Here is a 13,435-nt window from a genome sequence, read left to right on the forward strand (position 1 = left end):
AACAAGTTCAAATAGGTGCCATTAATACAGGTAACAAGTGGAGGACAGAGGAGCCTCTTAAAGAAGAAGTTACAGGTCTGTGAGAGCCAGAAATCTTGCTTGTTTGTAGGTGACCAAATACCTTTTTCCCACCATAATTTGCAAATAAATTCATAAAAAATCCTACAATGTGATTTTCTTGATTTTCTTTTCTCATTTTGTATGTCATAGTTGAAGTGTACCTATGATGAAAATTACAGGCCTCTCTCATCTTTTTAAGTGGGAGAACTTGCAAAATTGATGGCTGACTAAATACTTTTTTGCCCCACTGTATATATATATATGTTTAATGTAGTTCTGTCCTTGAGCTGTTGTCTACTAATGTTCTGTATTATGTCACGTTTCATGTTTTGTGTGGATCCCAGTGTCACGCCCTGATCTTAGTATTCTTTGTTTTCTTTATTATTTTGGTTAGGTCAGAATGTGACATGGGTGATATGTGTGTTTTTGTCTCATCTAAGGTGTATGTACTGTCTAGGGGTTTTGTAGATTTATGGGGTTGTTTCCATCTAGGTGTTTATGTAGGTCTATGGTTGCCTAGATTAGTTCTCAATTAGAGGCAGGTGTTTATCATTGTCTCTGATTGGGAACCATATTTAGACAGCCATCTTCGTTGGGTATTTCGTGGGATATTGTCTATGTTATACGTTAGCACATTGTTTATATAGCGGTCACGGTTGGCTTATGTTTTTTGTTTTTGTTTAAGTGTTCTTCATTAAATAAAGAAGAATGTATTCTAACCACGTGTGTGAGGTGTATACTTTTGTTTCAAAGTAGATTTGTTTAAGACTACCAAGAAACGCTCTTTGACCCTGATTTAGGCCACTACAGTAAAAGGTTTTAAGGAGCCAACTCTCTGTCTGTCAGTAGGATTTTCCTTGGAGACTTTTTTTGTTCAGGTTGTTAGGCTTCTAGATCACATAACGCCCCATAAAACTAGGCTCTTATGTAACCTTTATAAGATATTGACAACAACGCATGTAACTTATGGTGAACTCATTCACGTGTTTGTCTTGTTGTTGTACTCCACCATAAGGAAGCTGTGCTAGTGTTGGCGCTGCTTTTGGTTTGACTGCCTATGCTCACCATGTTTGCTTTCGGTTTACATTTGTCAGTCCATTGGCTGATTAACTGATGAAAATATAGAATGGCCATAATCTATTTTGTTAGGCCTTATATACATTTTGCCTCACAATTTCAGCTGAATAGGAATAACCCTGGGAATTTCAGGGTAACATGATGCCAGTGATTTCATTTTTATTTTCTGTTCAGAGAAATACAGTGCCTTCAGAAAGTATTCATACCACATTACTTATTCCACATTTTGTTTCGTTACAATCTGAAAAAAAATATATATTATATATATTTTTTCTCTCTCACCCCTTTACACACACCATAATGACAAAGTGAAAACATGTTTTTAGAAATGTTGCAAATTTGACGGCCTCCCGAGTGGCGCGGTGGTCTAAGGCACTGCATCACAGTTGCTAGCTGTGCCACTAGAGATCCTGGTTAGAGTCCAGGCCCTGTCGCAGCTGGCTGATCCAGAGGACGGCACACAATTGGCCCAGCATTGTCCGGTTAGGGGATGGTTTGGCTGGCAGGGATGTCCTTGTCCCATTGTGCTCTAGAAACTGCTGTGGCGGGCCGGGCGCATGCACGCTGACATGGTCGCCAGGTGTACAGTGTTTCCTCCGACACATTGGTGTGGTTGGCTTCTGGGTTAAGCGGGCATTGTGTCAAGAAGCAGTGTGGCTTGGTTGGGTTGTGTTTCGGAGGACGCATGGCTCTTCACCTTCTCCTCCTGAGTCTGTACGGGAGTTGCAGCGATGGGACAAGACTGTAACTATTATTTGGATACCACGAAAAAAGGGTAAAAGTATAAAAACATTTTTTAAAGTTTGCTAATTTATTGAAAATTAAATACAGAAATATCTCACTTACATAAGTATTCACACCCCTGAGTCAATACATGCTAGAATCACCTTTGGCAGCGATTACAGCTTTGAGTCTTTCTGGGTAAGTCTCTAAGAGCTTTGCACACCTGGATTACACAATGTTTGCCTATTTTTTTATTTAAGCTTTGTGAAATTGGTTGTTGATCATTGCTAGACAACCATTTTCAAGTCTTGCCATAGATTCTCAAGCAGATTAAAGTCAAACCTGTAACTCGCCCACTCAGGATCATTCACTGTTCTCTTGGCCAGTGTAGATTTTGCTTTGTGTTTTAGGTTATTTTCCTTCTGAAGGGTGAATTAATCTCCAAGTTTCTGGTGGAAAGCAGACTGAACCTGGTTTTCCTCTAGGATTTTCCCTGTGCTTGGCAAAATGTTTTATCCTGAAAAGCTCCCCAGTCCTTAATAATTACAAGCATACCCATAACATAATACAGCCACCACTATGCTTGAAAATATGGAGAGTGGTACTCAGGGATGTGTTGTATTGGATTTGTCTCAAACATAACACTGTATTCAGGACAAAAAGTTAATTGCTTTGCCACATTTTTTGCAGTATTGTCTTGTTGCAAACAGGATGCATGTTTTGGAATCTTTTTCATTCTGTACAGGCTTCTCTCTTTTCACTCTGTCAATTAGGTTAGTTTTGTGGAGTAACTACAATGTTGTTGATCCATTCTCAGTTTTCTCCTGTCACAGCCATTAAACTCTGTAACTGCTTTAAAGTCACCATTGGCCTCATGGTAAAATCCCTGAGCAGTTTCCTTCCTCTCCAGCAACTGAGTTAGGGTTAGGGTCTGTATCTTTGTAGTGACTGGGTGTATTGATACACCATCTGTCATGTATTGTCATGTTGTGTCTCTGTCCTTTCCTTTCACCCTGTCTCCCTCTGCTGGTCGTATTAGGTTACCTTTTCTCCCCCGCTTTCCCCCAGCTGTTCCTTGTCTCCTCCTGACTACCTCGTCACCCCGTTTCCCACCTGTTCCCTTTTTCCCTCTGATTAGTCCCCTATATCTCTCTCTGTTTTTGTTCCTGTCCTTGTCGGATTCTTGTTTGTTGTGTTTCATGCCTGAGCCAGACTATCGTCATGTTTGCTGTAACCTTGTCCTGTCCTGTCGGAATCTGCCGGTCTATCTGAGCCTACCTATGTTTGGTTATTAAAGAAGCTCTGTTTAAGTTAGTTCGCTTTTGGGTCCTCATTCACTCACCGTAACAGAAGAATCCGACCAAGAATGGACCCAGCGACTTCGGATCCTCTCCACTCAGCCGTCGAGATCCAGGGAGCGATGCTAGGCAGACACGAGCAGGAATTGTCTGCTGCTCGACATGCCGTTGAGACCCTGGTCACCCAAGTCTCCAACCTCACAGAACAGGTTCACCATCTCCGCCTCGATCCACCGGCCACTTCCAGGGCTTTCGAATCTCCGGAGCCCAGAATCAATAACCCGCCGTGTTACTCTGGGGAGCCCACTGAATGCCGCTCGTTCCTCACCCAGTGTGATATTGTGTTTTCTCTCCAGCCCAACACTTACGCCAGGAGCACTGCTCGTGTCGCCTACGTCATATCTCTCCTTACTGGACGGGCTCGTGAGTGGGGCACGGCAATCTGGGAGGCAAGGGCTGAGTGTACTAACCAGTATCAGGACTTTAAGGAGGAGATGATACGGGTTTTTGATCGATCTGTTTTTGGGGAGGAGGCTTCCAGGGCCCTGTCTTCCCTATGTCAAGGCAATCGATCCATAACAGACTACTCTATTGAGTTTCGCACTCTTGCTGCCTCCAGTGGCTGGAACGAGCCGGCTTTGCTCGCTCGTCTTCTGGAGGGTCTCCGCGCAGAGGTAAAGGATGAGATTCTCTCCCGGGAGGTCCCTTCCAGCGTGGATTCCTTGATTGAACTCGCTATTCGCATTGAGCGACGGGTTGATCTTCGTCACCGAGCTCGTGGAAAGGAGCTCGCGTTCTCCGTTGCCCCCCTCTCCGCATCACTACCATCTTCCTCTGCCGGCTCGGGAGCTGAGCCTATGCAGCTGGGAGGTATCCGCATCTCGACTAAGGAGAGGGAACGGAGAATCACCAACCGCCTCTGTCTCTATTGCGGTTCTGCTGGTCATTTTGTCACTTCATGTCCAGTAAAAGCCAGAGCTCATCAGTAAGCGGAGGGCTACTGGTGAGCGCTACTACTCCTGTCTCTCCTTCAAGATCCTGCACTACCTTGTCGGTCCATCTACGCTGGACCGGTTCGTCAGCTTCCTGCAGTGCCTTAATAGACTCTGGGGCGGAGGGCTGTTTTATGGACGAGACCTGGGCTCGGGAACATGACATTCCTCTCAGACAGTTAAGGGAGTCCACGGCCTTGTTCGCCCTGGATGGTAGTCCTCTCCCCAGGATTCAGCGTGAGACGCTACCTTTAACCCTCACTGTTTCTGGTAATCATAGCGAAACCATTTCTTTTTTGATTTTTCGTTCACCTTTTACACCTGTTGTTTTGGGCCATCCCTGGCTAGTTTGTCATAATCCTTCCATTAATTGGTCTAGTAATTCTATCCTCTCCTGGAACGTCTCTTGTCATGTGAAATGTTTAATGTCTGCTATCCCTCCTGTTTCCTCTGTCTCTTCTTCACAGGAGGAGCCTGGTGATTTGACAGGGGTGCCGGAGGAATATCACGATCTGCGCACGGTGTTCAGTCGGTCCAGGGCCACCTCTCTTCCTCCACACCGGTCGTATGATTGTAGTATTGATCTCCTTCCGGGAACCACTCCCCCCCGGGGTAGACTATACTCTCTGTCGGCTCCCGAACGTAAGGCTCTCGAGGATTATTTGTCTGTAGCTCTTGACGCCGGTACCATAGTCCCCTCCTCCTCTCCCGCCGGAGCGGGGTTTTTTTTGTCAAGAAGAAGGACGGGTCTCTGCGCCCCTGCATAGATTATCGAGGGCTGAATGACATAACAGTTAAGAATCGTTATCCGCTTCCTCTTATGTCTTCAGCCTTCGAGATCCTGCAGGGAGCCAGGTTTTTCACTAAGTTGGACCTTCGTAACGCTTACCATCTCGTGCGCATCAGGGAGGGGGACGAGTGGAAGACGGCGTTTAACACTCCGTTAGGGCACTTTGAATACCGGGTTCTTCCTTTCGGCCTCGCTAACGCTCCAGCTGTCTTTCAGGCATTAGTCAATGATGTCCTGAGAGACATGCTGAACATCTTTGTTTTCGTTTACCATGACGATATCCTGATTTTTTCACCGTCACTCCAGATTCATCTTCAGCACGTTCGACGTGTCCTCCAGCGCCTTTTAGAGAATTGTCTTTTTGTGAAGGCTGAGAAGTGCACTTTTCATGCCTCCTCCGTCACATTTCTCGGTTCTGTTATTTCCGCTGAAGGCATTAAGATGGATCCCGCTAAGGTCCAAGCTGTCATTGATTGGCCCGCCCCTAAGTCACGCGTCGAGCTGCAGCGCTTTCTCGGCTTCGCGAACTTCTATCGTCGTTTCATCCGTAATTTCGGTCAGGTGGCAGCTCCTCTCACAGCCCTTACTTCTGTCAAGACGTGCTTTAAGTGGTCCGTTTCCGCCCAGGGAGCTTTTGATCTCCTCAAGAATCGTTTTACATCCGCTCCTATCCTTGTTACACCTGACGTCTCTAGACAGTTCGTTGTCGAGGTTGACGCGTCAGAGGTGGGCGTGGGAGCCATTCTTTCTCAGCGCTCCCTCTCTGACGACAAGGTCCACCCATGCGCGTATTTTTCTCATCGCCTGTCCCCGTCGGAACGTAACTATGATGTGGGAAACCGCGAACTGCTCGCCATCCGGTTAGCCCTAGGCGAATGGCGACAGTGGTTGGAGGGGGCGACCGTTCCTTTTGTCGTTTGGACTGACCATAGGAACCTTGAGTACATCCGTTCTGCCAAACGACTTAATGCGCGTCAGGCGCGTTGGGCGCTGTTTTTCGCTCGTTTCGAGTTCGTGATTTCTTATCGTCCGGGCTCTAAGAACACCAAGCCTGATGCTTTATCTCGTCTCTTCAGTTCTTCAGTAGCCTCCACTGACCCCGAGGGGATTCTCCCTGAGGGGCGTGTTGTCGGGTTGACTGTCTGGGGAATTGAGAGGCAGGTAAAGCAAGCGCTCACTCACACTCCGTCGCCGCGCGCTTGTCCTAGGAACCTTCTTTTCGTTCCCGTTCCTACTCGTCTGGCCGTTCTTCAGTGGGCTCACTCTGCCAAGTTAGCCGGCCACCCTGGCGTTCGGGGTACGCTTGCTTCCATTCGCCAGCGTTTTTGGTGGCCCACCCGGGAGCATGACACGCGTCGTTTCGTGGCTGCTTGTTCGGTCTGCGCGCAGACTAAGTCCGGTAACTCCCCTCCTGCCGGCCGTCTCAGGCCGCTGCCCATTCCCTCTCGACCGTGGTCTCACATCGCCTTAGATTTTGTCACCGGACTGCCTTCGTCAGCGGGGAAGACTGTTATTCTTACGGTTGTCGATAGGTTCTCTAAGGCGGCTCATTTCATTCCCCTTGCTAAGCTTCCTTCTGCTAAAGAGACGGCACAAATCATCATCGAGAATGTTTTCAGAATTCATGGCCTTCCGTCAGACGTCGTTTCGGACAGAGGTCCGCAATTCACGTCTCAATTTTGGAGGGAGTTTTGCCGTTTGATTGGGGCTTCCGTCAGTCTCTCTTCCGGCTTTCACCCCCAGTCTAACGGTCAAGCAGAACGGGCCAATCAGACTATTGGTCGCATCTTACGCAGTCTTTCTTTTCGCAACCCTGCGTCTTGGTCAGAACAGCTCCCCTGGGCAGAATACGCCCACAACTCGCTTCCTTCGTCTGCGACCGGGCTATCTCCTTTTCAGAGTAGCCTCGGGTACCAGCCTCCGCTGTTCTCATCTCAGTTCGCCGAGTCGGGTCCCCTCCGCTCAGGCTTTTGTCCAACGTTGCGAGCGCACCTGGAAGAGGGTCAGGTCTGCACTTTGCCGTTATAGGACGCAGACTGTGAGGGCTGCTAATAAGCGTAGAACTAAGAGTCCTAGATATTGTCGCGGTCAGAGAGTTTGGCTCTCCACTCAGAACCTTCCCCTTAAGACGGCTTCTCGCAAGTTGACCCGCGGTTCATTGGTCCGTTCCGTATTTCTCGGGTCATTAATCCTGTCGCAGTTCGACTTCTTCTTCCGCGATACCTTCGTCGCGTCCACCCGGTCTTCCATGTCTCCTGTATTAAGCCCGTTCTTCGCGCCCCCGCTCGTCTTCCCCCCCCCCCCCCCATCCTTGTCGAGGGCGCACCCATCTACAGGGTCCGCAGGATTTTGGACATGCGTCCTCGGGGCCGTGGTCACCAGTACCTCGTTGATTGGGAGGGGTACGGTCCTGAGGAGAGGAGTTGGGTTCCCTCTCGGGACGTGCTGGACCGTGCGCTGATCGAGGATTTCCTCCGTTGCCGCCAGGTTTCCTCCTCGAGTGCGCCAGGAGGCGCTCGGTGAGTGGGGGGGTACTGTCATGTATTGTCATGTTGTGTCTCTGTCCTTTCCTTTCACCCTGTCTCCCTCTGCTGGTCGTATTAGGTTACCTTTTCTCCCCCGCTTTCCCCCAGCTGTTCCTTGTCTCCTCCTGACTACCTCGTCACCCCGTTTCCCACCTGTTCCCTTTTTCCCTCTGATTAGTCCCCTATATCTCTCTCTGTTTTTGTTCCTGTCCTTGTCGGATTCTTGTTTGTTGTGTTTCATGCCTGAGCCAGACTATCGTCATGTTTGCTGTAACCTTGTCCTGTCCTGTCGGAATCTGCCGGTCTATCTGAGCCTACCTATGTTTGGTTATTAAAGAAGCTCTGTTTAAGTTAGTTCGCTTTTGGGTCCTCATTCACTCACCGTAACACCATCCAAAGTGTAATTAATAACTTCACCATGCTCAAAGGGATATTCAATGTCTACTTTTTATTTTTACCAATCTACCAATATGTGCCCTTCTTTGGAGAGGCATTGGAAAACCTCTCAGGTCTTTATATGTGTGGGGTACAGAGATGAGGTAGTCATTCAAGACATTTCAGATATACATTTTTTATTCATTTGTAAAAATTCAGAAAAAAATAATTCCACTTTCACATTATGAGGTAGTGTGAGTAGGCCAGTGACAACACGTCCCAATGCAATTACTTTTAAATTCAGGCTGTAATACAACAAAATGTGGAAGAAGTCAAAGGGTATGAATAAATTCTGAAGGCACTGTAAAGTACTGTTTATAGTTGTAATTTGCAATTGAACAATGGGACAGTTTCTTCACTCTTACAAGCTATGAGCAGGCTTTTTGGAATCCCTATCATTTTTTTGTAGAAGTTAATATTTTATTGTTCAGTTTCTTGCGTGTTGACACAACTGTTTAAGTAAACACCCACTGGAGTGGGCCTGAGGTGGTTACCCAATCTGTGACTGGGGAGGGGAGAGAAGGGACAGCCCTAAGCCCTGCTTTTGGTTCTCTGTCCCGGTCCGGTTTTATTCTCCAGTCTTATTCCTTGGTTCTGAGAGAAGCAGTGATGTGGTGGGCTCAGTGGACCTGTGGACTGCTGAGGGGTGGAGACTTCTGTAGGACTCAGTCTATGTGCCAGGCTGCCTTCATTACTGTGAAACGCAGAGAGGTAGACCGAAAGGTAGGTATCAACTCTGATACACTCAATATTATGCCGGAAAAAATGTGAGTTTCTTTGATAAATGATATATGCCTGAGCATGTGCGTGTGTGCATACAGTATGTGTGTGTTCCTCACATTTAGCAGTGGCATATTATCCAATAGCTTGGCTTTGTTGTTTCTGTTCTAAGTGTGATATGATCATACTTCTGTATTTTGTTATAGGTTAGTTGTACAGTTAGTACATGAGCACTTACTGAGAGTAAACCATGTTGGGGTATCTGCCATAGCAGAACAACACTGTTTATTGATTCAAACAGGAAGCCTGACAAATAGAAGAGGGTGGACTGTGGTTTAATCATAGGAGGGCCAAAGGTAGCCAGCTGTTTGCACCTCCAATTCAAAATCAAATTTATTTATATAGCCCTTCGTACATCAGCTGATATCTCAAAGTGCTGTACAGAAACCCAGCCTAAAACCCCAAACAGCAAGCAATGCAGGTAGGTGTAGAAGCACGGTGGCTAGGAAAAACTCCCTAGAAAGGCCAAAACCTAGGAAGAAACCTAGAGAGGAACCAGGCTATGTGGGGTGGCCAGTCCTCTTCTGGCTGTGCCGGGTGGAGATTATAACATAACATGGCCAAGATGTTAAAATGTTCATAAATGACCAGCATGGTCGAATAATAATAAGGCAGAACAGTTGAAACTAGAGCAGCAGCACGGCCAGGTGGACTGGGGACAGCAAGGAGTCATCATGTCAGGTAGTCCTGGGGCATGGTCCTAGGGCTCAGGTCCTCCGAGAGAGAGAAAGAAAGAGAGAAAGAGAGAATTAGAGAGAGCACACTTAAATTCACACAGGACATCGAATAGGACAGGAGAAGTACTCCAGATATAACAAACTGACCCTAGCCCCCCGACACATAAACTACTGCAGCATAAATACTGGAGGCTGAGACAGGAGGGGTCAGGAGACACTGTGGCCCCATCCGAGGACACCCCCGGACAGGGCCAAACAGGAAGGATATAACCCCACCCACTTTGCCAAAGCACAGCCCCCACACCACTAGAGGGATATCTTCAACCACCAACTTACCATCCAGAGACAAGGCTGAGTATAGCCCACAAAAATCTCCGCCACGGCACAACCCAGGGGGGGGCGCCAACCCAGACAGGATGACCACATCAGTGAATCAACCCACTCAGGTGACGCACCCCTTCCAGGGACGGTATGAGAGAGCCCCAGTAAGCCAGTGACTCAGCCCCTGTAATAGGGTTAGAGGCAGAGAATCTGAAGTTTATTTAGTGCTTTATCCGGGTAGCCGGAAAGTAGAGCATTGCAGTAGTCTAACCTAGAAGTGACAAAAGCGTGGATTAATTTTTCTGCATCATTTTTGGACAGAAAGTTTCTGATTTTTGCAATGTTACGTAGATGGAAAAAAGCTGTCCTTGAAATGGTCTTGATATGTTCTTCAAAAGAGAGATCAGGGTCCAGAGTAACGCCGAGGTCCTATACAGTTTTACCTCCATGCTGACAACTCTCCCTCTCCCTACCCCATCCCTTTCACTCTCTCTCTCTCCTCTCTCTTTCTGTATCTCCTCATCCCATACAGCTGTTCAGGGAGAGATTTGTGAATCTGAATCATAGCAGCACCAGTAATCTCTATCTTGTGCTGCTGAATGGGGGGACATGGGAGAACATGTGGGCTCAGGAATGTATTGGAGAAAACACCCCCTGTTGTTAACGCAGATGTTTTCTCAGTCACACCTGTTTTTATTTTCTTTCTCACACTTAGAATAATGTATGTTGTTGAATATTGTATTTTGCAATGTGTTGTAGTAATGTTTGGTTCTTAAGAGGTTCCAAGTGTGTTCCAATTCTGACCAGCAGAGGGAAGTGTCACTCAAGAGAAATACCATCAAAATTGTCTGTCCAGTCAATGTCGGAGATGACATGAGCACTCATCCACAGAACATACAATTATACCCCTAATGATACGTTTGCAGGTCAAAGAAATCGTATCATCTTTTTTTTTTAGATAACCAGCTGTTTTCAAAAAAGGAGAAAAGTATTGAATGTTACTTGTAGTTGTTGCCTCACCTCATCAAGATAATCGCTTAGGAGTCATTGCACAATTGTAAAAATACCCCAGCACTAATTGAAGTTGTACTGTTATACTCACACATTCCCTGGGGGTACATAACGTCTAAAGGATTCACTTGCCTTCAAAATGCTTCACTGACTATGGTCCATCCATTAGATTTATTCTAAGGTTTTGGTGGCCAATATGCTCTAGTTGTTATCTATCCTTTTATATTTCTACCGAGGTATAATACCCCTGTTGTTGCGCGTTATGGCTACATGCAGTGAATACATTTTAACCGGACGAATGTATCAATATATAATACATTCTCTGGAGACGGTTTCCACAGCGACATAATAGTAACAACGATTCCCCGAGGGACGGGTACCGTAAGAAAGGTGGAGCTATGGAGCACTTTCCGTAACTGAGTCATGCATTACCAAGTACAGTAGGTCGAGGCGCTTGCCTTTAGTACAGTAGCATACTCCGTCTATGCACGTCCGTTTTTACTGTGTGGGTGGGTCCATGGTAAAAAATAATGTTATTGTAGCCTATCATACGAAGGAACTATGGATGTACGACCAAGATAGGTTGTCACAGCAGCGATTGACTGCCATACTCGTATCATTTATCAATGGTCTACTTTATGGGGATGTACTCCGATGCGCAAAACATCAAATCAGGATTCCTCGATGAGATGTTTGATGCTGGAACATGGAAGGTGCGAAATATTTGGGATGGGGTAAAGCTGGAGGTTGGCGAGGACGAAAGCCCGGTGGTCCTTCACAGTTTTACCCATTTGGACCCTGACCTACCACTATTTGAGGTAAGCCAGTGAGCTGTGCGTAAAGAACTCTACATCAATACCGAATTAGTAATTATAGGCTCGTGGCCTAGAGCTAGTGTCCCTAAACTGAACATTTGGGATGTGGTAGTATCCTATTGATTTTGAGTCTTATCAAAATGTATAAAATGTAGGCCTACTGAAGTTCATAGTGATGTTTCACAGTTTTTATATGGTTGTTATCATGACATAAGTACTGAGTGTCCTGTACTACCCACATTTCAAAGGAAGATTCAAAAGAGTGGGCTATGTTCCTTCTAACTTAGGCTACTATCTGCTGATGCTCAATACTGGCCTTATAGGCAGATGGGGAACGTGTAAAGAAGTACATATACCTCAGCACATATTATACTATGGGTCTGTACTTTTAACAGTTGTTTTTCACTGAGAGGTTGCCGCAAATAAAGCATTGGGGATGACTAATCAAATTGGTTGGCCTTACATAATGCCTCCTTCGATCAGAGGAGATCAGATGAGGACGAGAGCGTAATTGATACAGTGACTTTGAATGTTGTTAGTTGTTACATCAGATCAAGAATTGGCAGGCAAAACATCTGTAATTCTGGGAATGTGCGTATACAAACCGTGTGTGTGTACTTACTGTATGTTACCAGTAACACCACCGTCTGGCATGCATGTTTCTAAATATGTTCAATATCCTTCTGAAGAATAAATGCTGCCTTAAGAGTTTCCACAAGCTTGTGAAACGAAAGGCTGGAACTCAAACGCTCCATTATTATTAAAGACAGTATGTTTCCTTCATTTGTCACAAGTGTAGAGGGCAATTCAGTCTCCACTCCTACATGTACCAACTCTCTCTCTCCTGTAATCTAATCCTCTCCAGTAACACAATTACCTAATGCTTAATCCCCCTCTTTCATTGGCCTAGGAGCTGCCTCTACAATCACAGCCATTCTTCTCCTTCAGCTGAGTAGGCATGGTGAATGTACAGTATTGGAATTCAATAGTTCAGTTGTGTATAAAGAAACTCAGTCCATTGAAATTAATTTGACACTTCAGCCAATGGCTGTTGATTACTTTAGGGCCCCTATAGCCCCTGTAACCCACATGCAGTTATATATCCTTGAGCTGAAATGATGGTGTAGTGAGAGTCTGTAAATAACTCGGGTCTATCTCAGGAGTGCTGTGTCACAGGCTTGGCATAAGATTGATACTGTTATGGTCACTCTGTCATCTGAAATATTACATTACTGATAATGGTACAACCAAGGGTAGAGAGGAGGAGCCACTTTGTCTTGTGGATGATGTCCTCACCCTGTATATGTGTGTCCTTCCTTTGGCCCTTGTCCATTAGTCATGATTCATAGTCATCTAGCCAATATACTGTTATGATGATAAAGTACTGCACTTTATAGCTAATTGTTTATTTCGGTTTTGAGTTTATTAGGTCAATCAAAGAGATTAAACTAGTGATACTGGCACAAATTCTCCTTGGTAAAAGATGGCAGACCGTCATTGAAAAGTGTTATTGTTAATAATGCAATAATTAAAATATTAGGGCTTAAGAATTTAAAGAGTATTTCCACATATGTGGTAATGAACAAATTGGACATATCATTTGTCAGACAAATAAGTCAATAGCAAATCATACTCTCCCTCCGAATAGTTAATTACATACTTTGTTGTTGTTTTGTGTGGGTTTATGTGTGTGTGTGTGTTTGTGGAAATGCTCTACAAATGTATTTTTTGTTAAGGAGACCATTGTTTGTTGGATCTCATCCTGAAGACTGCAGACTGCAGGCGGAAGTTTGACTGAGTACTGTAATGAGGAACTGTAGGTGGATTTGGAGCTCATTTGAATGGAGACGGAAAGGAAGGGAAAGGGAGAGGAAGAGGGACAGCGAGTGAAAGAGAGGGAGAGTGGCACTGAGGTTCAGGAAGGTGGAATG

General features: G+C 45.8%; 1 protein-coding gene across 6 annotated transcripts in view; it reads left to right on the plus strand.

Moving 5' to 3' along the window:
* LOC110535052 (ral guanine nucleotide dissociation stimulator) overlaps positions 1-13,435 on the plus strand; it is a 36,521-nt gene that overhangs the window by 5,667 nt on the left and 17,419 nt on the right. The window contains exon 1 of one of the 6 annotated variants that reach the window (XM_036935712.2): positions 8,378-8,623. The exons of 2 other annotated variants lie outside the window; for them this stretch is intronic. In XM_036935712.2, the coding sequence (XP_036791607.2) occupies positions 8,510-8,623 (114 nt within the window). In that variant the 5' untranslated portion in view covers positions 8,378-8,509. Of the gene's footprint in view, positions 1-8,377; positions 8,624-10,780; positions 11,508-13,435 lie in introns of those variants that run through there. 3 more of the 6 variants (XM_090190432.1, XM_036935710.2, XM_036935711.2) reach the window with 3 other exon arrangements.

Source organism: Oncorhynchus mykiss, chromosome 11 (assembly GCF_057628025.1).
Source record: "Oncorhynchus mykiss isolate SJ-2025 chromosome 11, ASM5762802v1, whole genome shotgun sequence".
In the NCBI taxonomy this organism is placed as follows: Eukaryota; Metazoa; Chordata; class Actinopteri; order Salmoniformes; family Salmonidae; genus Oncorhynchus; species Oncorhynchus mykiss.